Raw genomic sequence first — 27541 nt, 5'->3', positions numbered from 1 at the left:
CGATTTATTAACACTTTTTTTATCAAAATTTTATCTGTAAGTTTTAGCGTAATATTTAACAAGTTTATACCTATGTAGTTTTCTGGCTGTTTTTTATCTCCTTTTTTGAATAGTAGAATTAGTTCGCTCGATCTCCATTCTTTTGGTATTTTATTGTGTTTTTCAATTTTATTAATTAATGTTGTTAATATTTCAGTAACTCGTTTGGTATCCCTTCTTTACCTGCTTACTTATATATACGTATATATATAAATATATTTATTCTAATAAATTTACAGTTTTCTCCTGAAGAAGTCACAAAATCGTGACGAAATATTGAGACTGAACAAATAGAGTTTTATTTCCTGACCGATTGCTGATACTATAAATCAATATTTAAAACAGTACGGTCGAAAAATAATTTGAAATATATATATTTATATATATATATATATATATATATATATATATATATATATATATATGTATATATATATATGTATATATATACATATATATATATATATATATATATATATATATATATATATATATATATGTATATATATATGTATATATATATGTATATATATATATATATGTATATATATATATATATATATATATATATATATATATATATATATATATATTATAAACATTCTAAAAATTAATTCGTAACATAGTATTTGCTTATGGATTTTGTTAGAGTTGTTTTAAGTATTTTCCAGAAAAATTCTATAGGAGATGAGGATATTTCTCTTTTCCACCAATCAAGCAAGCTCAACGACTAGACTATTCCAAAATGGAAAGTTCTTGATCCCAAAATAAAAATTCTTTATCTCACAATTACTAGGCGTAGGGCCGTTTATAGAAGCCATTGAAGTGATGTATGCCCAAAAGCGCAAGAGACATGTGAAAACGTGCCAAAATATTACTACAATACCTTCCAAAATATTGCTGGTGAAATACTAAGTAGCAAAGATTGTGGTTTTATTTTTTTTTGAATCTATACTGGTTTATGGCAAATAGTTTATTAGATTTAAAATGTAGATTTATTTGATTTTTTAAATTTCGTTCATAAACTTTTGATAAGATGGGCAACGAAGATATGGATCGATTATTATTGTAATCATCAGCAGATCCTTAATTCTTAAATAAATGTAGTACCTTTGCAGTTTGGAAAACGTTACGATAAGTATTACAGTAACTTGATTGATTTAATAAAGTTGATAGAGACTGGACAATTATATTTTTATTGGTTTGAATAATTTCTGTATTTAACCCATCAGGATCTTTGTTATTATTCTTTTTTATTTCTAAAATATTTAAGTCAACATCACTAAAGTCCACTGGCTGAAAACTGAAATACGGGATATTACGGGATATTTGTCTACTGTATTCATTAGTCATCAAGAATTAGCTCAGAAACCTCAAGTTAATTTGTTACTCTCTCAGCAGTCGAGCAGAATTGGTGACTAAATTTATTTACCTTAAGTTAAGAATTGTCAGTGATATTATTTTTATTTTTGTTGCCATTATTAAGTTTCCACATGGCTTATTGGGAGTTAGCAGAATTTTTTATAAACATATCGTTTGCATTTTTTTTGGAAGTCTAATGGTTTTCCAGTACCATTTTCTAAATTCAACAATGCTACTTTTAGGTACTGCAATGGGATCGTTGTTATTTAATGCTATAATGAATTGAAGTATCAATAAACCAGTATACTTTTTTATCTAAATTTTTATTTAACAATTTTGTTTTAATTTAATTTAATCGAAGTAACAATAAAGTCACTTATAATGTCTAAGGTAAGCGACAAATGCAGTGATAATGTTATCTAATTCGAAGAAAACGACTTATTCATTTAGATATTTAATAAATGTATGTGCTTATTGACATTTTTCTATTTATCTACTAAAGTAAACTCCTGTTCTATGCCACTGACGTATACAATTTTGGCTTAAACACCTAGACTTATTTATTTGCATCATGTGTTTCCTAATGTGTAAACTCAGGTATCGGGACGATGGTTCACGGCTCAGGGCTCATAATGGGCTTTTGCGCTAACTGATGAAGATGATGTTTCATCAAAATGGTTATATTATTTTTATCAATTTTTGTAAAAACTGAGCTAAAGGTATTGATATTAAGTTTTTTGTTTGAACAGTGTTTTATAAAGATCATTTTATAATTGGCAGTTTATCTCGCAAATTTATAAAAAAGAGCTTATTATGCTGCTTTCAAAGCGGCTACTCCTCCAGAAAAAAAATTATGTAATTCTTTTCTTTATAGCAAGTATATAGTTCGGAATTATACGGTTCTTGGATACTCAAATTGGTTTCTTAAAACGTATTATATCTAAAAATTGTTTGACACTAATGAATGTCCTGTAAAAATCCAGTGCCAAAACGGCAGATAAACTACCAACATTTCAGTGTCATAAAGAGAAGACAACTAATATTATTTAATTATTAATTAAAAGAGAAATAATAATTTAATACTTATGATTTGAAAATGAATGACACTAGTTTCTATGTAAGCTATTACCCTTCTAAATTTGACACAATTTCTTTTTTCATCTGAAAAAAACTTATTCAATTGGTTTTTAACTAACCACCTTTGACAAGAGATAACTCTGCTATTGCACACAATCCTCTACCATAATGTGCAACCGAAACGAAGTTTCTGAGGGTACATTTAGATGTAGGATTAACCATGCATTTCCAAAGTAGATAGAATTAGATAGAAAATGAAATATTTACAATCGAAAAGTATCTACAGGAATGAGTTTAATTTTATTACTTGGGTGTTTTCGAGTTCTCTGAACGTGAATATGATAACGGCGATGGTCGTCGATCTACTTGGTGCAAAGGGTTGACTTCGTCTCATGGAGTATGTTAATTTTATTTTAAATCAGTCGATAGTTATAACTCGACTTTTCGAGGTCCCTGAATACAAATATATTAGGAGGATGGCCCTCCAACTACCTGGTGACCAGGGTGGAACTCGTCTCCACACGTCTAGAGTTTTATGTTATTTTAATTGGAAATTAGTCGAAAGTCATTACTTCGGGGTTTTCGAGATCGCTGTCCATGAACAATATGACGGCGATGATTATCGAGCTACTGGTTGCGCAGAGTGAAACTCGTATGATGAAGTTTATTTTATTTTTATTCGAAGTCAGTCTAAAGTAATTAATCAAGTGGTTTTCGTGGTCGATGAACACGAATATTATGACAGCGTTAATCCTTGAGCTTCCTGGAACCCAGTGTAAACTTCGTCTCCTGAGCTTTATGATATTTTCATTCGAAATCTACCTCTAAGGCAATACTCGGGGTTTTTTGGAGTTGCTGAATACGAATATTGCAACGGCGACGATCTCCAAGGTATCTGGTGCGCAGCGTAGACCTTATCTCCTAAAGTTTTTTTGTTAATTTGTTACTTTAAGTTTTTATGACAGTGTGGTATGAAATAGGGTTTACATTATGATTTCTTAAATTAAAATATAAAAATTTATTTAATTTATTTAAGTAAAAAAGACGATTAACAAATAATCGTATTATTACAATTTATTTCTTCTTTTTAACAATTTTAATGTGCCAAATTGCAAACCAAGCCATTCTTGCATAATATTAAATTAAAGAAGAAAGAGTGATTTTCATAATAAATTGATATAGAGAAATAGAGCAAAAAGAATGAAACGCACTTTAACTATGTAACTTGGAGGATATCTTTGTACTAGTACGAGTAAGAGAATGAGTATAAGATGACATGCTTAACATTTTTTTTTTAGTCGTCTATTTCTGAAATAATAAAATTATTCCATTCTTTTGCATCATACTTAACTGTATACATAATGTTGGTTAACCCTGTCGAAATAAATATTCGAATAATACATCGTACAAAGACGATTAGAAGACCTTTCAAATGAGGTGTCCCGTAACCTCGGTTTGTATTTAAAAAAATCGTCGATTACGTCATTACGACAACACTGACGACGTAATATCCAATACGTATAAACTAATTGATGGCAATTCAAAAATTAAAATTAACGTGCTTAAGATTTCTTTTAAAGTGTCTGTTTTTTAAATAATAAATTTATTCCATACTTTTGCACCATACTTTGTAAAAAATGTAAGGGCGCTATTTGATTTTAGAAACGAAAGGAGATGACGGTAAATTATATTAAAAAGTGTCACAATTGTACTGAAAAATCAGAGAAAATCCCTTAGAATAAGAGTTTGTAAAGTTATTTTTCTTAATTTGTTGCTTAAATATTTACAAAAATAGCTTCAAAAACGGATTTTAAAAAAATTATTAGTGCTTTAATACCTTTTCCAAAAATGCACAAAAACATTTAATTTCGCCTGAAAATACGGACAATATCACGCAAGTATTCAGCTGTAAAAATTTCAAAAAGTTTTATTTAATAGTTAATTTGAAATTGTTTATCCCAGAAAACTTTTATCTGCAACTCAATATTTTGCGAAAATTATTGAGTTTATATGAATTCCAATCGTGCCAAATTTAAATTAAAATTTTTATAGCTGAATACATGTGATATTGTCTTTATTATCATGCGAAATAAAGTTTTTTTGTGCATTTGTAGAAAAGTTACTAATCATTTTTAAAAATTGACTTTTTGTACAAAAATAAACTATTTTTGCAAAACGTTATGCAACGAATTAATGAATGCTGTCATGAATACGGACTAAGGATGAATTTGAAAAAAAAAAACTAAATGCATTATCATGACTAAATGTGCAGATAAAAACATCTAATAGATTGTTGAGAATACTGTAATTGAGAGTGTGGATACCTACAAATACTTAGGAACTTGGATAACATCAAATGTAGAACAAACCAAAGAAATTAAGACACGTATTGAAATAGCACGTGCACAAAACTTGAGTACTTGGGCCATGTTATGAGAGGGTAAAGATACCCATTATTGCAGCTTATTATGCAAGTCAAAATCCAAGGAAAGCGAAATGTGGGAAGACGAAGAATATCGTGGCTTAAGAACTTGAGGGAATGGTTTGAAAACAGTAGTGCAGAACTATTTAGAGCGGTAGTCAACAGGGTCCGCATAGCCATGATGATTTCCAACCTTCAATAAAAGATGGAACTTAAAGAAGAAGAAGCAATCTTGCATGATCATGTTGATATATTCTTTATTCTTTATAGGTACAAAATCACATTTTTTATATATTTAGTTTATTACATATTGTTATTACCAAAATCAAAAGCAATTGTTAGATACTTGTATCAAAGAGTCTCACGAAAAAGTCCTTTTATTTGCTTATTTCTCTGGTCTATAAGATTAAATCAGTGGTGACTTACAAAAGTTAAATAAGTTATACATTGCTAGCCAATGGCTGTAGGAGCAATAAATAAACGAGCAGCTAACTTTAATTCTTAAATTCTTAACTCTGAATAAAGAAAAACATGCGTATAAAAGGAATAACAAACTGCCACAACGTATAGCTTACAACCAGAGAGACTGATAGAAAGACGAAAATAAAAGTGCCAAGAATCACTAAGGAAATTGTATCTGGCGATATAATATGGAGCAAACAAATAATGCGTAAAACGAAGAGAATATTTTTATACCATACAACAAAACAAGAACTGGTATTAAATCTGAACATTACCATCTTAGGTATTAGGATCACACTATTCGTACCTCAAAAATATTTTTAAAAATATACACATATACAAACTAAATATTGTTTTAAAAATACTTACCTGGAGTAGAATACGCCCAAAGAAATATTAACGTAACTAATCCTAAATAAATTTGAAGTTTCATTTTTATATTTGTATAATCAAGTACGAGTAAAATCGGTATTGGGATTTTTTTATAGAAAAAATCTCGATCTTATCAGTCGTTGAGAAAGTTGTTTGTTAAAATAAACATGCAAGATGTATTGTTTGCTAAAAAATCAAAGATAATAAGAAAGTACTAAAATATGCCCAGATAACATAAAAAGATTATTTTGTAAATAAATATCGCCGTGTAGGTGTGTTTAGATATAAAATAAAAACAGGTTACACTGATAGACTACAAGCTCATGGACAATTTTTAGGGGATCATATATGGTCCAACATGAATCACGTATAAACCAATACTACAGTTTGTAATAACAATTTTAGAATCAATTTAGAAACAATTTTTATCGGTACTCAAAAAAAGGGATTAAAATCAAGGGCTGTTCCAGCAGAAATTTACGGCGTTGCTAAAAAAATTAATCGATATACTGATCCGAAATTTTGTGTATGAATGCCGAACTGCGACAAATTGCCGAAAATGAGAAAACAAGTTTTCCGAAAATAAAAAAATTTCATACATCTGTACCGATAAGAATTGACGGCATAATTTCTAAAGTTTATCATATTGTAGTATTGTTTTATATATGATCCATACTGGGTTTAGAATCTTCCATGGGCTTGTAGTCTATAATATAGATGTAAATACAAATAGTTGCATATCACGCTCTTTGGCATTTTAAAGATCTGGTACTATTGAACATGTTGTATTGTATGTATGTATATACCATGTACTTGTATCAATTAACGAAAGAATAGTAATTGACAGGTTTCCTATTCCAATAAGAAATATGCATGGTACATTGGACCCCACTAGTAAGTCTAAGAAGAAAGTGCAATGACACATCACATTTATCAACAGGAAATTTGAGAACTAGAAGTAGCACAAATTGATGCTAAAATAAAAGAGAGAAAGCAGGTTAAGATTATTTGGACATGTTCAATGTCGCGAAGGTAATCACCGAATATGGAGAATTGCTGAATTTCTGGAAATTCCTGAAAGGAGTAGGACCGGAACACCGCCCGGGGAAAGAATTTTAGCCAGGACATGTTAGTAAATGGGATTGATTACACAATATATATAGATTATCATTTCGCCGAGCTTTCGACATCGTCTTTAATGTCTTCTTTAAAGCTTTCAAGGTCTCAGTCTCCTACAGATACTACTACACTGATCACTAACCAATACGTTACTGCTACTGGCTGACGTGGTTTGGGTGGAGGTTGGCGTGGGAGTTAGCATGGAGATTGGAACGATGATTGGCGCAGAATTTGGCGCGAACATTTCTGACAGTAGGATTTTTATTAGCGGGTGGAGTAGACGATATTTTCTTAATAATCTCATCATCTCTTTTATTGAGACAATTTGACCTGCTTTTCGGATAATTCTTGGTTTATAAAAGCAGATGGGGACTATGGTTCTGGAGTTTTCAAAATTAATTTTGTGACCTGTATAAAGATGGTTATGACCTAAAGCTGAAATTGAATCGGAATTACGAACAGAAATGGAATATTTATAAATGCTATTTTCTATTCTACGATTTGTTTGGCCTATATAGGATCGGAGATTGATGTCTGTGGATGCTCCTATTCATGTCATTTTCACCATAACCGTTTTGGACGAGGGCTTGTTTTAAACTAGAGCGGGTCTACTTGCATCATCGCAATGGCGTATTGATCTGTTGACAAAGGAATTAATGACTGTATTAATTTGTGAAGGGGGATTGTAAGAGGTGGCATGCAATTAACGATTGGTATGAGTGGGTTTTCGATAAACAGAGCAATAAAAACCTTGGTATTGGTTTTTATTTATGATAACGTCGAGAAACGGTAGGGATAAATCAGTTTCCACCTCCATCGTGAACTGGATACTAGGATGTATACCATTCAGATGCGTTTGAAAAGACACTAAGGCATCCTTGTCATGGGGCCAAATGACGAATGTATCTTCAATATATCGTAGCCAACATGTAGGTTTGAGCAATAATGTGGACAGTGCTTAATTAAGTATTAAAGTCTTCCATAAAAAGTTTGCCTATTACTGGAGATAGTGGAGAGCCCATTGGAGTACCATTTATTGGTCTGTAGAATTGATTTCGAAAGATGAAATAAAGGCCTTTATACACATTCATGTATACTGGAACAGTATACATTCACAAGTTTATTGTGCAAGTATGCCAAATATATGGCTCGACAAAACACGTAAAAGTATACATGCACAAGTGCGTCAGTTTAAACTTAAACCATGTAATCGTAGGACGACGACAACGTGTTGTCCGCTACTGCAGAAGTTCTTCTCCTTAAAAAATTACGAAAAAAATGATTGGCATAATTATTTACGAATGGACGAAGAAACTTATTTGTAGTTATTTTCACTCGTCACTCCTTTAATTAAAAAAGCAGACACTATTATGCGAAAAGCTATACGTCCTCACGAAAGACTAACGGTAACCTTACGATTTCTTGCAACAGGAAGTAGTTACGACAATCTAAAATTTTCAACCAGAATCTCACCCCAAGCACTAGGCCACATCATTCCTGAGACATGTCGTGCACTATCTCAAGTGCTGAAAAAATATTTAAAGGTAAAAAAATAAATCAATTTAAATTGACATTAGTAAAATTGTAGTAAAAGAATTTTATTTGAGTAAAACAACAATTAGTAAAATTAGATATAAAAGAAGGAACGGAGATGTTAGAATTCTTAGTGGAACCATCTTCACAGATAGTCGTCTCAGCTGTAAATGATGACGAAGATGCACTATTCGGAGATAAGAACTCCAGCGGTGTGCTTGTAGTATTACTGTAAATGTATGTTGACTGAACATTGGCACTAGAGGAACTAATACAATGGGTCAAGGTGAGTTGGCCAGTTTCAGATATAAACAATGCTTCATTAAATATTGTCTCTGCGATTAATCGTTGTGTGCGATCTTGTAAATCTAGAAGTTTACTGGACACACTTTTTTTAATTTCATGTCAATCGTCTTTAATTTTGGGTCTTTTGAAATGTTCTTCGATGGATTTCAAGACATTGTTACATTGTTCTGTAGATGTTCCTTTGATGGAAGGTCGCCCTGTAATACTACTCTTTAAAGTCGACGATTTCGGTTGTAATGGAGCATGTGTAGAGGAGCCAAGGTTGACTAAGATTTCTCTTAAACTTCCTCGACATTTGGTGTTTCACCTGTATCTACTGAATGCTCCGTTAGATGATTGGAAATTGATAGTGAATGAGTTTGAAGCGAGGTGGAATTTTCCTCACTGTTTAGGTGCTTTGAATGGAGAACATGCTCAGATCATACCACCAGCAGATAGCGCTTCATATTTCTACAATTAGAAAAACACACACAGTATGGTTCTACTGGATAATGCTGATGTCAACTATAAGTTGTTATTACGTGATTTCGGTACGAAGGGACGGGTCTTTGATGGCAGTGTTCTCAAAAACAGTCTTTTTTAAAAAGGTGCAGAAGAACGTGCTGAATATTCCGCCTCCTTATGATGTCGGACAAAAAAATCTGCCATATGTGTTTCTAGCAGAGGATGCCTTTGCTTTAACAACCAACATGTTTAAACCATTTGAGCAAAGTGATCTGAACAGCACAGAGAAAAAAATTTATAATTACAAATTAAGTAGAGCTCGTCGTAATATTGAAAATACATTTGGGATTCTGACAGCCCGTTTTCGTATTTTTTACACAGCCATCAATTTTGACGTAAAAAATATTGAGTCGGTAGTGATGGCAAGTTGTTCATTACATAACTTTTTGATGTCAAGAATATCCTATGTTTATGTCCCACATGAATGTTTTGATTTTGAAAGTACAGCAGATGGTTCAGTCGCCAGTGGATTGCAAAATTTAAATTTACAAGCTTTACAACGAACTTATTCTTGTAATGTGCCAGTATCAGCCAAAGATATACGAAACGAATTTATAAAATACTTTGCAAGTGAAGGAAAGTGTTTTGGCAGACCGATTTTATTAATTAAATCAACATGCATTGAAAAATATTTAATTTTTTTTAATACGAAATAACGCCATTTGTTAATATATTTACAAAATATGAAAATATTTCATACTTGTAACAGTTATATTGTCTACCACACTGGGTATCACTTATAAGGGGTTGAAAATAGGGACTGAACAATGACTGGACTGGAGATAGGGTGAGCAAATAAACCGGAACATTTGCGAACGGCTACTCTTGGTTTGGTTGGAGAGCTGGGTCATAAGTAAGTGAATAAAAGAGACTGAAAAGGGGTAACTACAAAGGAAGAAAATCAAAAAGTACTTACATAGATTTCCTGGGCAACACAACACCAGAAGGTTCCTAAACGATTTAAATTGGACGCTGATCACAAGAATCTTCCTGCTGAATGGAAAGAAAGGTTTTTCTTTCCTAAACAATATAAAAGGGTGAGAATCTTTTTAAAGGAAATAATACTACACTTGGTATAAAGAGAAATATTATATATTTACTATTATACTGTTATTACAAATCATAATAATAAAATTTAAAAGCTACTTACCATGGTACTATCGGTTTACAACAAATTCTAGACGTTGGGGACGCTATAGGAATTTTAATTATTATTCAATTGAAAATATCTGGATTTTTTAACGGAGCTTACATTTAGTGTACGTTCACACAGACTACTATGGCGCGATCAGCGATGCGATGCTTCGCTATGCGATGATATCAAACACTTGTATCTTAAGTACCTTGTTCAAATAGCGCGCGATTTAGTGCGATGCGATGCGATGCTAATAGCGGCTAGTATGCGCTTCGGTTTGGTTTTCAAGAATGTTTGATTCTATCGCCAGCGGTCAAATTATGGGTTGGGGTTGCAGTGAAAGTTAGAAGTGACAAGTTAATATTACTTAATGGTTATTAATAATTAGGTCACTATATATGCTCTTGCTTATTTGAGGTATTTGTAATTGGAAAAACATTCTGTCCGAAAATAAAAACTTCACCAAGAAGATTAGTTTAGTATGTATGTGTTATCAAAACTGTATTTAAACATAACTCTGTATAATATATGAAAATGTTAACGAATGTTGTTAATAGATAATAATTATTTTTCCACTTTCAAATACCCAAATATCACCACTATCAAGATAATAAAAGCTAAATGCTGCTGATGCTATTAATAAACAATACCTATAAATACACAGTTGGGTATATTATAAAAGTTTAATTTTCTTAAAAGATTTAATGGCATGTCGCAACATGACTGGTAATCTACCATCAACTGAAGTAAATGATATGATGTTGTGTCGCTGAATGTAAGTGAATCGCTGTGAGAATGTTCACAGCGATTCACTTAATGGTGAGTATGACCTATTATCGTAAGATAATGGGATTCTAACTGAAGAATATTTTGGGTAATACGGAAACTTCTAACGACAATACTTCATTAGGTAACAAAGAACTCCAACCTAATACGTCATCCCAAATGATTTGGATATCCAGCGATTCATACCTTTGGAAGAAAAAAAATTAGAGTTACTAGACTCTGCAACTAACTCAAAACATAATAATGATGAAGATTATAATTTTTTAATAAGTTTCTACCCACCTTTAAAAAGAAAGCGTAAGGACACTAAAATGTGGTTCCGTTGAAAGATGCAAGAGCTTCTGTATAATTGTACTGTTCACAACCAACAACAACAACACGAGCAATCCCATATGAGTATAGTTGCAGGGATTTCTTTTAGTTCACGTACGTCAGATTCCACCCTATCTGATTTACAGCAACTATAAAGATGTGTACGTATACTAATAAAACCATTCTCTATTATTCTTGTGTATTTTTTAGACGGATTATAATAGTGTTGCACCATTGAGAGACTATATTGGATAAACACCCCACTATTTATATTTCCCAAGGAAATGTAATTAGTTCTATGTAAGTTTTTAACTCTGAAGTGTGAGCGTGTGCGAATGGGACCGGTATTTTTTGAAGATATTGGATATACTATTTTAATATTTAAACTTACCTTAAAGTTATTGTAAGCCGTTCTTTAACGCCTATTGTTTTCCTCCAGTTTGTGTGCATTTTCTCTACGTAAGAAGGTATACCTCTCTGAATGTAGTCGAACGTTTTAAAAGACATCCGAAAATATTCTCGAAATTTATTAGGATGCATAATTAGTTTGGCAAGTAAATGATGAAACTCTCCAAATGTCGCCTTCTCCCTATTAATTTTATGAACCCATTTACGTTTTCTATTTAAACACTTGTTTGTATAATAAATATTGTACTTTAACAATGAATTTTCCGCCAATATTTATTTCAGTTTTTTTCCATCGTCACGTTCGACACAGAAAAGACTACGGTGGCGACTAGCTTACAAGCAGATCATTGTATTGAAACACCCACAGATAATAGCTTGCTATGTAACGCATAGCATAGCAAAGCATAGTATCGCTGATCGCGCCATAGCGGTCTGTGTGAACGCACACTGGCTAACCTTTGAAATAGAAACAAAACAATTCATAATTTATGGTTATGTACCAAATATCAAAGAGATAATAGTAACTGTCATATGTCGAAATTAAATATTTAAACTTTTAACTTTTTGAAATGATAATTAAAATTTTAAAATTATTTCCATTTAAAAGAAGAATAATATTATTATTAGCCAATCGATAAAACTTGTATCGATAATTTTATTTATTACAATTTTCTAACTTGTCATAAAAAATGTCTATTTTTATTTTGAAAAATTTTAACCAAAAAAGGTACCTGGTATCACTGGCTAATGTATTTCCTTTAAGAAAGCTTTTAGGATCGGAATTAAATTGAAACACTGCAAACACACACAACTGTGTCTCACTAAAGCTGCAAAATGGTCTGAAATGACCAGGAAACCAAATAGACGATTATTTGGAAGTCGGGCACTGGATTCGGGCATCAAATTATCAAACTGCAATCTTCAAAAATCGGCCTCTCGTTCTTGCTTGAAAACCATGTAGACCTCTTAAATTGTTGTAACGCTGTTTACAAATCTCTCAAATAAAACCAGCACGAACAAATCGGTAATTAACTCAACAAAAAACTGCCAGATCGCATTTTTAAATTAAATTCACCTTTCCACAAAAAAAATTGCCGGCTTTTTGACTACGTACGCCAATTTTTTCCCCTTAAGATTTCAATCCTTACTTTTACTTAAACTTCACATTCAACTACTACAATACACTATATTTCCATGACAAAAACGAAAAACAATAACGAATTTGATGAAAATCAGGAATAAACGATGAAGTGACCACTTCAACGACTCATCGTAGAGTGATGTAATTCTCTTCTCCGCATAACTTTCTCAGCAATCTACGTAAATATTTATTTGACAAGCAATGTCAGGCGGCATTTATGATCAAAAGGTGAAATTAAAATTATTATAAATAGACCAGAAATGTTTATATTATCAATTCCAACGATGCAAAAGGATTGAAAATATATTTTGGTGTTTTAACACAAACAAGGTGATTCGAAATTCTATATACTTACAGCATTTGTTTTTCAAGTTTGAGGACGAACTCCTGGGAATATATTTTCTCCCAAAAACTTCAACATACCAAAATAAAATATCATAAACTGGGCGTTTATATTTCGTCAGTGGCTGCTCTAGACTTTATCGTAGTGTCTACTTTTTTTTCTCCTTGCGTCACGATCTGCTTTTGGGCCAATTTCCTTAAATCCGTAAATCGAAATAAATTCTTCGAGACATTCTCGATGTCCATTTTTATGTGACTCATAACCAAACTCGTATTGTACCAGTCTAGCAGAAACAATAATATCATCCGTCTACATGAATGATCAAAACTCAACCGTTTCAAACTTGTTCAAGGCTTTTACACACACGCTCAATTACACTTGCGCAAGTTTGACATGCATAAGCACAAATCCCAAAATATCCGCAAGTCTCATGTCACTCGTACAGTTAACATACTTGTGAAAGTATTGCCCAACACACGTTCCAGTATACATGTGCAATAAACTTGTGCATGTATACTGTTCAAGTATACATGAACGTGTATGGGGGCCTTAAGTGTTGGATATACAAAATTTTTAATGAGAGATAAGTGGTCTAGCTGGATACTCTATTTAGTCTTCAGAATGTTTAGAGTTTCATCTATAAGAATGTTTGTAAAGAGTGAAACATATCGAAACTTACTAAAGTGTCTGACGGTGAGATTGGGTATTGTTTAAGAAGTTCGATGAAATAAAAAGAATTTTTGACTGAGGATGAAGCATTTTTGGCGAGAGGTTGTACAGATTTCGCCAAGTACTTGGCCAATGATTTTGTAAGGTAGTTGTATACACTGACAATGGGACATAGAGGAATATCCAGTTTGTAAATTCTCTTATGATTAAGGATTTCTCTTGTTCCAAAAGCTTATAACAAAAGCCGCAGAGTACCGCTAAATGGCACTAAATTTTCGAAAATTCGTCATTTGTACTTTTGGTGGAAAAGTCCCAAAAATTCGAATTTTATTACATGTTGTTCTGAAATATTGAAAAATCAATCATTTTTAAAATTTTGGTATTTTTCAAAAGTTTTGGTAACTTTTTATTAAATATAATAAAAAATTCATATTACAATGCTTGATCTACATGACCTTCCTCGTCCCTAAATTAGATTATAAATTATGTTGCGTATTGCTTTTGTTTAGATATACTTTACAACTGTTCACCTGATCGAGTTCGAGTGCGTATTTTTGATTTATTTTACGTAAAATATGCCGAAATTTTTGACATGAGTTGAGCGATAATATTGGTTAGTGTATTCTTGGATTTTTGAGCACCTTTGAACATTGTATTTTTCTGTTAAGTATTACACACCAAATTTTTCATTCTTTATAGAGCAAATTGGCGCTGTAAACATTTCAGCCGAGGTAAATTAACTGGCAGACGAGGACGATTTCGCAGAGGACCTTGCAAATAATAATCAGAATATTAACAGGACAGTAGGAACTTTGGGCCCAGACAATCTAGATAATGAATTTGATAATCAAGATTTAGCAAAATAACGTCAAGAAGTCTTAGAACCAACGGCAGTAAGTAGTAAACCGATTTGACGAGCTGGACAATTCGTGCACTAAAATCTACCCACATCTAAAGAGAAGGAACAAATTCAAGAATTGAAAGGCGAATTACAGTGCCTGTCACCATTGGATATATTTTTTATATATATACGTTTATTGATTTGGATCTTTCATTATATATTATATATTATATATTTTAATGGATTTCATTATTTAGTTTTTGGAAAAATACTCACGGAAGAATCCCAGACACGACTTTAATCTATCACGAGAAGAACTGCCGGATTTTTGTGAAAAAATTATACTTTTGTCAGGCTACCATACATTACCGCAGATGTATTAGTCCTTAGACGAGTAAAAGCTGTAAATATTGTCACAAAATGTATGAGCCGAAATAAATTCAGATCAATAAAGCGTAACCTACATTTGGGCGATAATGACAACCTGGATGTAACTGAAAAATTTACATAACTCCGTCTCATTTTTGAATCACTTTTTTACGTGACTTGTCTAATAATGAGAAAATGAGAAAATGGTTCCTTAATTTGGCCGACAATCTTAAAAGATGTACATCAAAGGCAAGGCTGTTCGTTTTGGATTTAAGATTTGGTGCACGTTTTGTTCGAGTGGATACCTTTATCAGTACATTCCTTACGCGGGAGTTGCGGAAAAGAAAAGTTCTTGGACTTGGCACAAGTGTGGTCCTTGAAATTTAGTTATATGTAAAAATGTTCAGAATCATAATATCTTTATTGATAACTTTTTCGAGTCTTACAACCTGTTGTCTCTTTAGAAAGCCCAAGAATTCTTCGCCACAGGTACTATTCGCGAAAACCGAATAATTAACTGTCCTTTGATACCAAGTAAATTGCTCTTAAAATAGGAGAGGGGCTCATATGATTCACAGTTTGAGGAATCAACTTAAATTTCTTTGTTAAAATGGAACGATAATTCCATTGTGAGAGCAATGAGTATCCACGATTATGTGGGACCTTTTTAGGAGGGGTAGATTTGAATGATAATGATGTAGCAAATTATAGATCCCGTTTTTTGTGTAAGAAATGGTGTTGGCCACTATTTATAAATGCAATTAACAATACTCCTGTAAACACTTCTAAATTGTACAATACTGCGCATGAAAATAAAATGCCACAACCATATTTCAAATCATTTAGCGCTATCCGACTTCTGAAAATGAGGAACTTCATCCCAAGGGTACTTCCTTTAGAACCACCCAGTTAAGTGAGGATTGATTAAACTGGGAATTATATCATCAGAACTGATTCTCATAGATGTAGTGTGTGTAAACGTCAAACAATTTATATTTGTGAACTTTGCACATTCATGCGTATACGCAACACCATTATTTAATAACTTTGTGTTACTTTACTGTTGTTTATAAAAAAAAATATATTGTTTTTTATATTTAATTTTTTTTTCTTGATCGGAAAAGGGGTTAATAAAATTATCGGTTCATGATTGTAAATATTTCAGCTTGAAACATTGCACCGTGTAGCGTTCACTGAAATTGTTTGTCTATCCTATGAACCGAGGTCATATTTTTTCTTGTACAATTTTTAATATACCAGTCAACCATATTTAATCTCCGTTAATTATTTATATCATATCGGAGAATATTTGAAAGATGAGTTCCTTAGGTATAGTGCTAGTGATCTTTGTGTGACTATTATATATAAGATAGAAACATTTAGGATTAATAATCCAGTGTATCTATATTATTTTCTTAATTATTATCAGAAATAATTAAAACAATTTTAAATTGATTGATCAAAATAATAAAAAAATGTTATTATATAAACTAAATGGATTTAATATACTATACTATACAAACTATAAACTAAAGTGAGAAACTTTTACAAATAAAAAATTACGTTTTTAACAATAATATTTTAATTCATTGGTTTCCCTTCTTTTGTTTTTTATGATATTCCAACCTTTTTTTAATAGTATTAACCAAAACGTATTTTTCTCCACATTGTCCCGTAAAGTCGTCAGTGTCCAAGGTCCACACCATAATCCCACCAATGCCTTTGCTTACGGCAAAGTCAACTTTTAATGATATTGATCTTTCGTCATCATAACCAATCCACTGATCGTTGTAAATTCTGTGAGGTACTTTTTGTTCTTCATCCCAGTAGTAAGTAGAATCAGAACCCGAGAAGAATTCGCAGATCTGAAATCAAAATCAGATATATAACGTTTAAATTATGTGATTAACGAATTAAAAAGTCATGAAATATGAATGTAGACCTAATGAACAATAAAATCATGTAATAACGTGATTTTTAAAGGAAGAAAAATAAACTAGAAATTTAAATATATGATATCTATAAGCGAAGAACACATGAATATATTTTTTTAGAATTTAACCTCTGAAATTATCCGCAAAACGAAGATTACAATTAAAACATCTATATACAAAATCAATAATAACAAAATGATCAACAGTTGAAAAAACGGCACTTTGATTACCAAAATAAGTTAAACAAGATAAGACATAAATAAAAGGGACTTAAAAATACGAGCATCAATCTCTGTTACGGCTCTGTGACATATTTTCATTATCACAAAGAGTCAAAGTATCGTTAAATGTCTTGTAACCAATTTATTACCTCATAAATCAGACCATTTTTTATACATTTCCAGAAATAATATTTACATAAGATATGATGCGCTCCTAAAACTAGGTCTAAAATCAAGTCTTCCTACACACCGGTTGGTTGTAAAATATTTTATGTCATACTAGTTTATTATTGTGTTTATATTGCTTAGTTACCAACTACGTAATAGTGTACTTTATGGCCTGCACGGGCATAAAGATATAAACAAAAAGATAACTTATTAGGAACTTGGTTCGGGATCTCAAAAAGTCTTGCATTTTCACGGTTTTAGTTTGACACGTTTGACAGCATTTCCGCAGCGTAGCAACATAACAAGGACGATAGAATGTCCACTAGTAAATATATTGTCAAAATGAAATCGAATTTTCGAATTTTTTTAGAACATATTTATTTGTAGATTACAGGCGACTTACAAACCCTCGGGCCAGAGGACTTCGGGTTTGTAATATCGTCGCCATCTGGGCATAAACGTCTATTTAATACCCTTGATACATAAATAACTATTATTGCCTTTTTATGGCTTTCTAGTTTACAAAACTAGAAAGCCATAAAACGGTTGGTTGTAAAATATTCCCTCGCCTAAAATTCACTATAAAATCTCGTCTACTTACTCTCAAGAAAACACAATTCCATAGTTTTTAAAAGTTATCACAAACAAACATATCAAGCCCCTCAGGACATCAGGACACACAACTATAACTCTCTAATAAGTTAACTAAGCTCGCTTCACACTCACATCGATATAGCAATGTTTAAACTTATTTATTTCAACCCATAAAAAGAAAGATCAAACACCATGTGCAAATTATAGCGCAATGTTTCTCACACAAGAATACTTTAAGTTACGTATAAAAATTTTAAAGAACAGATTGAGAAATTACCTAGCGGATATACCAGAAGAAACAGCATTTAGACCAGGAATATAAATAAATGATAACATTTTAGTAGTGAGAATGGTGAAATGGATACAGAAGATTGGGGGAGGGCATGGAGCTGTTCTCAGGCTTTATGTCTAAGAGCAGATGTTGACACGGTAAATAAGAAAGAAATGAAGAGTCACTTAGAGGAGATACAACTACCAGAATAACTAGTAACATCAATTAAAGCCACCTATAGCGAAAGTACATATATCAAAAAAAAAAGATCTGAAAAAATTGAGATAAGGAAAGATAAAACAGAACATTAGTCTGAGTGCACTCTTATTCATAATTATAACGAACAAAACTAAAGAAAATCTGAGAAAAGAGCCAATCTTGACATAATTTTATGGTACAGGAATCTATATTCAGTAAAAGGTTGCGATGTTCTTTATGCAGACTACATGTTTCTAATGGCAAATTCAAAAAATAAAATGCAAACATTGATTAACACATGGATGTAGGAGCTAGAGAAGCGATGGAGGAACAGCGGCCCCTGAAAAGGGAAAAGCTGATGAAGAAGAAGAAGGAACTGGAAAAGGTAAAAATGGAAATATATATGTATATATACATATATATATATATATATATATATATATATATATATATATATATATATATATATATATATGTAAAAGATAAAATCTTTAAGCGAAAGCCGCTATCGCTTTATTAAATTAAATGGCCAAATATATGGCCTAGGAGGACAAATTCATTAATTTGTCCTCCTACGCCATATATTTGGCGCCATTTAATTTTATATATATATATATATATATATATATATATATATATGTATATTTATATATATATTTATATATATATATATTTATATATATATATATATATATATATATATATATATATATATATATATATATATATATTTATATATATTTTAGAGCTAACATTTTCATCTAATTAACCCTAAAAGTAAAGATTTTCAAAAAAAAACTTAGGCGCTAATGGGTTAAAGTCAGTTGTTATTGAATTAATAAAAGTGCTGTTACTCTGTTAGTTGTACCTATAAAGACCTAAAGTGCTTAATTTATTAATACTAACCTCGTGATACCCCAAAGAACCTTTCATTCCTGTGTAAAGTCCCTTCTCTCCGGGTCCAGCAACAGGATCATAAAGTGAAGTGTGATCTTGATCCAGAAGAGTGAATGTTCTACCATAAGTAGCAACACCCATATTTATTTTAGCCGGATCAACATTCAGAGATAACCAATATTCAAGACCAGTAGCCTGTAACACAGAAATTATCTGTTAATTATGGAAGAGCTTAGATTTATCTTTTTTAATTTTAACTGCTTGAAAATTTATGCAAAATAGATCAACATCTAAGCAAACAGTCATATAATATACTGTGCCAAATGAGTTAAGGCTATTTCTAATATAATGGTAATGGTACCTTATTCTGTTGAAGTACCATTGAAGTACCAAAATTTTTGTATAAGTAGACAATTGAAAGTTAAGATGGTTTTTCAAAAAACAAAAAAAAATTGAGACCTTATTGTTTGGGAAAGTATATACTATTTGTTTTCATATTTTTACATTTAATATTTTTCTGTTACGGTACTGTAATGTGATCTAATTCAATACTATGTATTCTAACGACTTTGGTAAAATATATTGCTTCCTGTAAAATTGCTAAACTGGTTGTCTCATTTATTATGTTTTAAGTACGGAGAATTTGACTTCTCTTTTGTATTCCGTGTCACAAATATGCACACAAGTGTACGGTTTCGTATTACGGTCTCAATTAACTTAAATTATCGCATTCAAAATCATAATACAATAGGGTGATTTATTGATGTATCCTCTTCCACCCAACGGCCAAAAGGTTTTTTTCTGACCTGCAATCTCGACACTTCATCCCCAGACAGCGAACCAAACGAACCTAGTGTGTTATAGGTTCTCGCCATCGAGCGTCGGCGGGCGCCCCGACGCGGTATCAACGAGATTTCCCTGGCTAAGAACACATCAATATTTCAAGGGGTAAGTCTATATTCTTTGTACAAACATCAATAATGAGTAAGACCAGTTAATTTCTTAATTTACTGACAGTTGTGTTTGCTATTTGTCGCTAATTTATTCACAAACAAAATATCGCATTTTTACTTTATAATTATTTATCTAATATCATTTAACCAGCGACCTCTTAAGTTTTATACAAAACACTTATAAAGTATTGACAAAGCCTCTGTACAGCCATTTGAAAATGACCTTTGTTCTCCCAAATGGATAAACAAATATAATTGTTCAAAAACTACTTGACCGATTGTACCCATCTTTTATAAATGTCGTAGTAACTACATAAAAAATATTGAAATGAATAAAAAAAGTCCCTTGTTTGCTGAATGATGCAGTCATGACATGTTTCGATAACCAGGAGACAATAAGCCCATTATATAAAAATCCCCTAAATATTCCAGTTAAAAAATAGCGCTCAGTATTTTTCGATTTTTTTAAAAATTAAAAAAATAGTGTTCATTGTTAATGGAGATGTGACTTAGTAGATTTATATAGTTGTATAATTGTTGTATTATTGTTTATTTAATATTTAGCTATATCCCTATGCCTCGCAGTTAATAATATTAATTACTGATCTCATGAAAAACTTGGTTTTATTTTAGTAACAAATTAAAAAGAAGTCGTGTGTTTATTTTTTTGTATTTTGAAATCAATATCGAACTGGAAATCGAAATTTTAAATATCAAATTTTAAAATCAAAATGGTGGTTAATTCTCATTAAATGTAGTAGCTCCCATGCAAGATTTATTTAACTTGATAAGTACCTTAGTAACCTGATATTTGAAAGAATTAAAAGCACCTACGATATATTTAGTAAATTTTAATAAACTAACACTTATTTTATTCACTAATACGAGGTAATTAACATAAGGTTCGACTATGAATGGAACAAAATTATTAGATGAAAGGAGTTAAGTAGGATAATATATATTAATTATATATTGTCGTACTTATTCTAAAACATGTAAAATGCACACTTTGCAAATATAACCACTACAACCATCATTAAGGCCCTATCAACAAGCTGTAGAGTTTGTGACAAACCATGAAGTCTGAAATCTAAAATGATCTACTGCTCATATAATAATATTTATTAGACCTGTAGTTCTTAGCATATCTTACTATGCGCTCTTTTATTGGAGGAATATAACGCAGAAAAAGGTCATAACAAAGTTGCAATAAGTTTAAAGACTCGTTGTGTAGAAATCACGAATGCAAGGAGTTCGTTCCCCACTACATCTTAAGAGATAATACTAGACCTGCCTCCTCTACACATATATATATATATATATATATATATATATATATATATATATATATATATATATATATATATATATATATATATATATATATCGAGAAAAGGAGTACGACCGTCAATCCAAAATAAACTAAGGTACACTCGAAGAGTGGTGGGTTTTTCGGTCAAAGTGGAGAAATAAAAGACAAAGAAGTTGTCTTTAATTATCAAAGTAACTTTATTTTTATCTTAATTACTACATCAATCTTAAATAATTTAATAATGATACCTAAAGTTAAAATGAAAATCTAATTGATTATAAATAAATTGTTGGAAGTGCACTCATGATCTTTCTAGTTCTTTTATACAACAAAATAAACTTTAATGTTTTTTACTTAAGTTTTTATAATAACTTTTTTATATACATGTATTTTTACCACATGTTCTTTTGCTGTGCTAATGTTGTTTAATTGCAAACTTTTCCTAGTTTCAATTAATTGTTTTATACAACTTTAACTCTAAATGTCCAGTTTCGGAAGCTTTTTTATACTTTTAATATCATTGATTGCTACATGTCTGTGTAAGGTAACACACATTTTTTTTTTAACTTCTCTATGGATGTTTGGTTTCATATTGTTCTTTTTAGATGAACTGATGATGCTTTCTGAGCAGAAAGCGAAACGTCTTCAATAAATAGATGAAGTAGCCAACCTCTTTGTCTTTTATTTCTCCACTTTGACCGAAAAACCCACCACTCTTCGAGTGTACCTTAGTTTATATATATATATATATATATATATATATATGTATATATATATATATATATATATATATATATATATATATATATATATAGGAATGATCGTTCTAGAAAATGAAGTTAGGCTAACATGCGCTCAGTGCCTCAAGTGCGGAAACCTGTCTGGATATTTGGAGATTTTCAGAGAATCTTTAATTTTAAACTCATTCACGTTTGTGAACTCAACATCTTTACTTTTGTGAAGAAAGACTTTACACTCACACTAAATATGATCATATATAATCCAATGTGAGTTAGTACATAGCTACATCATTAAAATTACAGGAACTGCCCTTACGTATTATACTGGGCCAAAAACACAGGAACTAGTAGGAGTAGCTTTTTTTGATTTTGGTTTTGGTTTTTTGATTTTGGCTCAATGCACATTGTCAATGCGTTATCTTCAGGTTTTTATTGTTAACGATTACCTACATAGCTGGGGTATACTGCTTTATGTGCCCTCCAAAAGACGGCGGTGGCTGAGTTAAATGAGAAATTGTCAAAATCTGGTGTCTGTTCCGGGATTAAACACAGGTTCCTGTTTGGTAAGCTAGTACCTAGCCACTGAGCTACGTCTGCCACAGGAGTAGGGGTTACTGGACCTAATACCGATTATCAATATACTTTAGAAGTACACTATTTCAAGCAGAACCGTTTTCATTAGATTTCTGTGCTTAAAAGTATCTAAAAAGGCATACATTTGGCTATTTATTACCTATGACAGCTAAGCAACACTGAACACTAATAAATATTTAAGTTATGAGCCAGTAACAGCTTGGTATGCTAAACAATCCCTTAAGAAGCTTGAAAAGTACAACATAGTAACTTTGTTATGGATAGTAGATCATAAAGTAGTTGTTGGTAATGGAATTACTAAAGATTAAGCTAACACTTTGTTAGCAGATGCGTTCCAAGGAACCGCTTAGTGGAAGAAACTTAAAAATAGGAAAATAAACTAAATGTAACCTACTTAGAACATATTTTGAGCTTAAGTTAAGCAACTTTCTGTCCTCTATGTAAAAAACTTAAAAAACTGAACTCAGAGTAAGCACAGTTCTTCTCACTGGACACTGCGCATTCGGATTATGAGGTATCTGGAAGTAGGTAAGGTTTTTTTAAATGTTAAGTAATACATCTTTATTGAACGAAATTATATTTCATTCTAATTCTTAAATTTTGTTCTTTAATTAAATTTATAAATGCATTCTTGCAGTCCAACTGCTTACTCAGCACCTGTACCTCAATAATTAGGATACATTTACAAAACAATTGTACAACTATTCGATGTTACACAATACACAATCTTGACACGTTAATTATTTCAAATAATATTACATATTAACAGTTAATACAGTTAATACTTCATATTAATTAATACTTGTTATACACATAAAATTTCTAATAGTACAGGCTCCCACTGCAGGATCACTACATTCTTAACGTTGTTCATCAAACTCTCATTTTTACAGACATTTGAAATTAGGAAAATACATTGCTAGTAGGTTGACAGTTAAAATGTGGCCACAAATATTTTTAATTAATTTGCGTATTAGTAATTAGATTTTGACAAATATTTTATTTCGTTCATTTATTTTAAATAAAATACTCTGCTCATAACGTATATATGCATGTTTTTTTTTATATCAAATTAAAGCTAATTTTTATCTTAATGCAATAATATAATAATGTCTGAGAAACATTAATAGAAAATTAGGGTTGGCAGCTGTTAAAAATGTGAGGTATCAAAGATAAAGTAAAATAGAGTCAGAGCGCAGCGCAAGTGATTATATGTATATTATTAAATATCTATCGACGCATGCTTTAAAAGCTCACACAACTGATACTTTAAACCAGTAGCATTGCGCGCTATCTGTGTTTTATTTTATTTTTGATACCTCGCTTTTTTAACAGCTGACAACCTCAATTTTCGACCATCTTTTCTCAGGCAAATTCATATAATCATATTAAGAAAAAAAAAATAGCTTTAATTTGATATAAAAATATGAAATAAATGAATGAACTAAAATTTTTGTCAAAAATTAATTACTTTTAATCGAATTAAAAATATTTGTGGACATTTTTTGACTGGCAAGCTACTATCAATCTATTCTCCTAATTTTAGTTGTATGTAAAAATGTGAGTTTGATTAATAATTATGTTATGAACGTAATGATCCTGTGGTGGGAGCTTAGGATATAATAATTTCTGTAAAATGAGAACAACAGAACAACATGAAGATGCTCATGAGATGGGTATACTGGATCATGAGCATACTGGATCATGATACTCAATGAGCATAGATAAGTAAACATAATGTTTTCAAAATTATTTAGACGGTAGTTGGGGAATGATTTTAAAGAACTACACAGAAGAAAACGATGTTTTAAAATGATGAGACAAAATCTTAATCATCTGCGATACGTTGACATGTAATTCTGATTTTTTTTTTTGGCATATACTTTTAGTCATTCAGCCAGACTCAACATGGTAAAAAATAGTTTGAGTTTATATTAAAATAAATATACAAAACAGTAAACAGGTAAACAGGGTCACTCTCTTCTCGCCTAGGGGCCCATCAAGGCATTTTTTTTACATACAACACTAGGCCACGGTAAGAAAGGAATTTAAACAATTGGGTTAGAGACAAAAGTTACGTTATTAACTAATGTATAATTATTTACATGGTTATTTTACTATCTTTTAAAAACATAACTAATAAATCATACACTGCTCTCGAGTCTAATGATAATAGGTACTGAAGGTTCCAAGGGACTAATATATTGTGTTTATGTAAATTATTTATTATTCTGGATGAAGTTATAGTATTTCTGGGGCAACTGAAAAATATATGATCTAGGTTTCCTTCTTCTGTACAAAATTCACATTGATCATTATCTAAAACCTTAAGTTTAAATAAATGTTTGGGGTAACAAGCATGCCCAAATCTCAGTCTTATGATCGTGGTAACATATTTTCTAGGTACATTAAAAAACTTATACCAAGGAGTTTTAGGAATATCTGTTTGAAGAGAAGTGTATCTATTTGGGCTAACAATGGAATATTCCTTCCATATATTATCCCACCTTTGGTATAATCTTAATTTTAAGGAAGCCAGAAAGTCGCAAGCCGTGATTTTATGCGAAGTTTCTCTACCAGACATAATACTTTCTCTTGCTAATTGGTCTACATGTTTTAATCCAAACAAAAAGTACATTTTTGCCCCTTGTTACTAACTTTTGTTTGATATCCTTAATTTTGTAAATATAAGGGTAACTGTACGTATTTGGCAATCCCGGTTTCCCAATAGAGGTCAAAACTGATAAAGAATCTGATAATATCACTATATGGTCCGAGTTACTTTCTGTTGTATAAAGTAAGGCCTCATATATTGCAAGAGCTTCTGCTGTAAGAATAGAGATCTGGGAGTTCAACTTAAATGTGCGCTCTATTCGTTCCAATGGAATAAAAAAAGCGCATCCAGTGCCGTTTGATGATTTGGAGGCATCGGTATATATAACGACGGAGTTTTCGAATTCTGATAATATTGAGTGAATAATCTTTCTATTTATGTGTATACTGTCACTATATTTTGGTACCATGATATCTGAATTTGAACCATGATATGTTGCATATGAAATGTTTTGAAGTGTATACGTAGCTTCATCTATCTCTTTTAATGCTTCCATATTATGTTGCAAAGCTTCGCAGACTAAAGGCGATTTCTTTTTTTCCCAATATTTAGTAGACAAATCATAGCAATTCAGAGTGATGAGCTTTGTGTATAACGATTGATTTTTTATATATGTCTTTACCAGAAATTTTTCGGTCAGGAAGTTTCGTCAGATATTTAAAGGTGGTTCCAAGGCTTCCAAATACAAGGGTTGAATTGGTGTGGACTTCATAGCACCTAAACATGTACGTAGAGCTGAATTGTGTATTACGTTAATTTTATTTAGCAATACATTACTGACTGATCCATAAAATATGCTTCCGTAATCCAAAATGGAGCGAATATACGCTCTGTAGAATAATAAATTTACGTCTACATCAGCACCCCACCACCTTTTATTAATTGATTTAAGAAAATTTATTCCCTTGTTGCATTTGTTTAACATATCCTCAATGTGATCCTTCCAAGTCAAATGTTTGTCAAGTCTCATCCCTAAATATTTGATCTTATTTTTTTGGGGATATTGATGCTCTCCTAATTTAATTATTTGATCGTTAGGTTTATAATGTCTGGTAAAAATGCAAACCTGAGATTTGTTACAAGATAATTCAAAATTGTTTTTATAAAGCCATTTTTTAAGTAGTTGATAGATACTATCCAAGTTTTTAATTGCTTTTTTATATTCTTTGTGTTCTGTGTAAATGCAGAAATCATCTGCGTATTGTATGATGTTGAATGGTATGTTAATTATTTTAATATTGTTCAAATCCGCTACGTACAAATTAAACATGATAGGACTCAATACAGAACCCTGAGGTAATCCTTTGTTTACGATTCTGCGTCCTATGAGCATTTGTTCTTTTCTTAAATAAACTAATCTGTTTGAATAAAGATTAACAATACTATCGGCAAATTGTCATTTTTTCTTTGAGTGCTGTTAGACACACAGAGTCATAAGCACCTTCTATATCAAGAAATAATGCCGGTACGTAATTGTTCCGGGAATAATTGTTTGTGTCTACAACTAGGGAAGCCAATGCATCCCAAGTACCTAAACCTTTCCTGAATCCGTATTGTTCTTTGGGTAGAAGGTTCTGCTCTAGTAACCACCATTCTAGCCTAGCCTTAAGTATTCTCTCTAGAGTTTTTTGTACACAAAATAATAAAGATATGGGTCTGTAAGCTTCAAGTAATTTTAGATTTTTCCCAGGTTTGGGAATAGGAACGACAATAATATGTTTGAAGGCCGAAATGTTAGAACCTTCTCTAATTATCTGATTAAAAATATTTAGAAGTAACTCTTTTGCATTATTTGGTAAATTAAATAGCATAATATATTTGATTTCATCATAACCAGGAGAAGTG

At 31.3% G+C, this 27541-nt stretch overlaps 2 protein-coding genes across 2 annotated transcripts in view; both read right to left on the bottom strand.

Moving 5' to 3' along the window:
* LOC140436843 (chitinase-3-like protein 1) overlaps positions 1-5894 on the bottom strand; it is a 76627-nt gene extending 70733 nt beyond the window's left edge. The window contains exon 1 of the mRNA XM_072525979.1: positions 5732-5894. Coding sequence (XP_072382080.1) covers positions 5732-5795 — 64 coding nt within the window. The 5' untranslated portion in view covers positions 5796-5894. The remainder of the gene's footprint in view (positions 1-5731) is intronic.
* A 10784-nt stretch (positions 5895-16678) lies between these two features.
* LOC140436841 (probable chitinase 2) overlaps positions 16679-27541 on the bottom strand; it is a 37747-nt gene continuing 26884 nt past the window's right edge. Inside the window, exons 6-7 of the mRNA XM_072525978.1 lie at positions 19493-19678; positions 16679-17065 (exon numbers count right to left, since the gene is read on the bottom strand). Of these exons, the coding sequence (XP_072382079.1) occupies positions 16787-17065; positions 19493-19678 (465 nt within the window). The 3' untranslated portion in view covers positions 16679-16786. The remainder of the gene's footprint in view (positions 17066-19492; positions 19679-27541) is intronic.

Source organism: Diabrotica undecimpunctata, chromosome 3 (assembly GCF_040954645.1).
Source record: "Diabrotica undecimpunctata isolate CICGRU chromosome 3, icDiaUnde3, whole genome shotgun sequence".
Lineage (NCBI taxonomy): Eukaryota > Metazoa > Arthropoda > Insecta > Coleoptera > Chrysomelidae > Diabrotica > Diabrotica undecimpunctata.
Note: the sequence above shows the minus strand (reverse complement) of the source record. Positions and strands in the feature narration are given on the sequence as shown.